At 17.7% G+C, this 4,085-nt stretch overlaps 1 protein-coding gene across 3 annotated transcripts in view; it reads right to left on the bottom strand.

The window, feature by feature from the left end:
- The window catches only part of LOC102679400 (regulator of G-protein signaling 7), a 6,658-nt gene that overhangs the window by 2,147 nt on the left and 426 nt on the right, over positions 1 to 4,085 (bottom strand). Inside the window, exons 2-10 of one of the 3 annotated variants that reach the window (XM_006608653.2) lie at positions 3,871 to 4,021; positions 2,930 to 3,155; positions 2,720 to 2,816; positions 2,590 to 2,640; positions 1,823 to 1,978; positions 1,113 to 1,336; positions 618 to 844; positions 363 to 476; positions 150 to 275 (exon numbers count right to left, since the gene is read on the bottom strand). In XM_006608653.2, coding sequence (XP_006608716.1) covers positions 150 to 275; positions 363 to 476; positions 618 to 844; positions 1,113 to 1,336; positions 1,823 to 1,978; positions 2,590 to 2,640; positions 2,720 to 2,816; positions 2,930 to 3,148 — 1,214 coding nt within the window. In that variant the 5' untranslated portion in view covers positions 3,149 to 3,155; positions 3,871 to 4,021. Of the gene's footprint in view, positions 1 to 149; positions 276 to 362; positions 477 to 617; positions 845 to 1,112; positions 1,337 to 1,822; positions 1,979 to 2,589; positions 2,641 to 2,719; positions 2,817 to 2,925; positions 3,156 to 3,870; positions 4,022 to 4,085 lie in introns of those variants that run through there. The other 2 variants (XM_031513646.1, XM_031513649.1) reach the window with 2 other exon arrangements.

Below are 4,085 nucleotides of genomic sequence, written 5' to 3'. Positions count from 1 at the left end.
AAACATAAATAAATATTAAATTTTTCAAAATTTTTCATTTTTTATATATTATGTTTGTTTATATATATTATTTTAAATATCTAAACTAGAATATTTTTTTATATTAAAATTATATATATAATTGATATATTTATATATTACTAACTTACTTTAGATTTTCACTACTAAATTCTTTGTCCAGAAAACGTATAAATTGTTCTCTACCAATAGGATCTTGTAACAATTCTTGAAGACTAAAACCCCATCTTTTCACTCTTCTTGTTGATATTTCCTTACTATTTAATAATATTATATTATAATAAATTTACTTCTTAGTATAATAATATTAAAAAAATATAATATAAATTAAGAAATGCACATACGCTAATTTTTCTTGTTCCCACATTTCAGAATTATCTGATATCCATGGATTTGTGAGTTCAGGTTGTATGAAAAAAGGATCATACTCTATATACTGCTCAAAATATGCAATCAAACTAAAATAGCCAAAAAATAAAAATATATAAAAATAAGATACAGTTTAATCAAATTAATATAGTCAAAAAAGAATTATACATATAACTATAACAAAATTTTAATAATATTTAATAAAATAATTAAAAATAAAATTTACTTACGCCTCTGAAACTTTTGAAACTTTTATATTTGATCTATCTAATCTAGCTTTTAATATTTCGATCTCTTTATTTAATGTTTCTAATGAAGATACTGTATATGATTCTGAATGAGAAGGAATGTCAGTATTAGCCATTTCTAATTGTAAATGTTTACTTAACTTTGGGAAAGGTTTATAAGTACGACATGCTTTCTTAATATCCATTTCTGTCGTATTAACACATCCAGGCTAAAAGAAATTGCAATATTATTATAATTCAATTCAATTCTTAATTCAATTCAGATAGAAGTTTTTCAATAAATTATTTTAATGAATATTCCTGTTGATTCCTGAGAATTAAAAATAATATAGATATATAATAATTTATTAGAAGGTTTTCATTATAAAACGAAATAATTATTAGTATTTATAAAAAAATTTAACTATTAAGTTTCATTATCCAATTTTATATATTATATATTATATTATTAGAGCATAAAATTTTATGAATTATTACCATTGGTCTATATACATCCCAAAAAGCTCTTTCTTGACTATCTAATACTTTTCTTTCTAATTTATCTCGTTTTTTATCAACTTTACTTTGTGCTTCTGCTTGCATAAAAATAAACTCCCATTTTCTTGAAAACATTTTTTGTAATTTAGCTAAATTTTCAGCCTCATAATCTGCTAATTCTAAACGCGTTTTGTTTTGCATTGTGCGTTTACATAAGTAAACAGCTGCAAAATAAAATCAAATATATATTCTTTTATAAAAAATTAAAATTAATTATTTGTAAAAATTAAGATAAAAAAAAATTTTCTATAATATATATCAATCACATAATTATTGAAATTAATAATAATATTTATAAGAGGTACTTCTTTTAATTAAATATAAAATATTATAATTAATATGTAAAATTATTAATTTTTTACATATTTTGTATAATATTGGAAATTTGTTTTAATAAAATAAAATTTATATTTACATAAAAATAATTTTTTTCATTTAAATCATGAACAAATTTTATCAAAGTTGTAACAAAATATTAAATATTTTAATATAAATAGAATTTTTAAAGATTTTAAAATATTAAATTTTGAATTAATATTTTATTAATTTTTATGTTTAATTTATTTTTATATGTCAAAGTTTAAAAATATATAGTTATAATTTTTTATTCAAAATATTTTCTAATTATATTGCAAAATAATTTTTCATACCATAATCAGTATTTTCTGGTTCCCAACAATTTGATGGCCAAAAATATGGTGTTTGGAATCTATAGAAAGTATTATCATTTTTTACGGTAAGGCAGTGGTCATCAATAGGGAAGAAATATCCATGAGATGCCATAAGATGTGCCACATGAAGTGCCTCTATTATATTAATATATTTCTCATTAATTAAATCATTTTTAAGAAGGAAAATCAAAAAATAAAAAACATTTAAAAAATAATATTATTTACACAATTAAATTACGTATCATTATTTATATAATATAATCTTTTCTAATTTTTATTAAGTTTATCTTTTAAAAAATTAAGAAAAGTATAATTTTAATATAATTTCGTATCTTTATTTAAATGAAACTTTTTATTTTGAAGCAGAATTATAGTTTTTGAAAATTAATTTGAATTTGTTTTCTGCTTTTTGCTTTATTTTATAAATAAACTATATTAATTTTGTTCCTTTGAACTTAAAAAATGAATTACAATTCATTTCTTTTTTAGTATAATTAAATAATAAAGCACTATTTTGAATGAATTAATGATTCTAAATAATAACTTGATAAAAATTTATTATTTTTAAACAAATATTAAATATTAAATTATAAATATATAATTATAAATAATATAAATATAATTGAAAATAAATCTAAAAGATTAATTAATTAATAATATAATTAATATTTTAATGATTTTAATGATTAATATACTATATTACTTTATGATTTTTCCTCTTATATTTAGGTTTAATATTTTAATACCTTGATCATCTATAGCCATGGTCTTCATCATCCATGATATTAAATCTGTACCTAAAATAATAATTAATGATATGATAAAAAATAAAGAAAAAATCAATAAAAAACTTTAAATAAAATTATGATATATTACCAGTAAAAACAGAAGGTGTTTTTGTCATAAAATTTTTTACTGTTTTTACTGGAACACCTGTACTTTCATCTGACATTTTTTCTACAATAGCTTCCATCTGAAATATATATAAAAATATATATAAAAATGAAAAATATTATAACATATATTTACTTAATGCCTTAAAAGATTAATAAATTTAAACATAAATATAAAAACATAGAAACTTACTTTTTGATACACAAGATAATTAGGTGTATCTTCGGCACATGAGGCAGTGATGTGATATGTGGGACTAATTGGAGACTTGTCAACTGCTTGGCCATTTTGATTATTACATTGATTTATCTGATTATCTCTATTTCTATATCGATCAACTGTTCCTCCAATATTAGTATTTTCACTTGGTTTTCGGCGACATGCCGATTGTTCAGAATTCATAGTTACCATATCCAAGCTAAATAAAAATTTTATTTTAATTGCATTTACATTTACTGTTTACATTTACATTTATTGTTTATATATAAAAAAAGAAATATTAATTATATATTACAGATAAATTAATTTTGCTTAGAAACTTAATTATTTACATTATTATTAAATAAAATGTTTTAATGTAACTATTATATTATTAAAAATAATATAATATATAATAATATAATATTTTTAATATAAATATTAAAAACAATGTAAATTATTAAATATAAACTAAAAAATGAACTATTATTTTAAGGAATAAATATGAAAATAAATGTTAAGTAAATAATATTAAAAAATATTATATTTACATATAAAATTATGTAAAATTATGTATAATTGATATATATATATTTAATAAACATATTAAAATTATTCAAATAATATATATAATAATGATGAACAATAATAAATTAAAAAATTAAATATACATATTTTTATATAAAAAAATTACAAAAATAATGATTTTATTATTTGCATTTATATTATTTATATTATTTTTTTAATATCTTCATCTTTTTTATTTTATATTATCAATTTAGTATTTTAAATTAAAGCACAATTACAATAATATTATTTAGTATTAAATATTATGATTTTTATGATTAGTAATTTATATATTCTATAAATATTATTTTCAAATAAAAAAATTAAATTATATGTTATATATTTGAGAATATGGAAATTACACTTACCTCAAAAAAGATTATTTTCCATGACACAAATAAAAGAAAAACATTTTATTTACATTTATATTTATCAAGATCTAAGCCAATAACCAATAATGTGATTATTCACTGTTCCAAAATCATTCCAATTACACATTTCACTAAGATGAGGCAGAAACTATTGGAGAAAAATATATATGTATATGTATATATATATATATATATATATATCTTTAAATATA

Source organism: Apis dorsata, unplaced genomic scaffold (assembly GCF_000469605.1).
Source record: "Apis dorsata unplaced genomic scaffold, Apis dorsata 1.3 scaffold_41, whole genome shotgun sequence".
Classification (NCBI taxonomy): Eukaryota; Metazoa; Arthropoda; class Insecta; order Hymenoptera; family Apidae; genus Apis; species Apis dorsata.
This window is presented reverse-complemented; position numbering and strand designations above follow the sequence as displayed.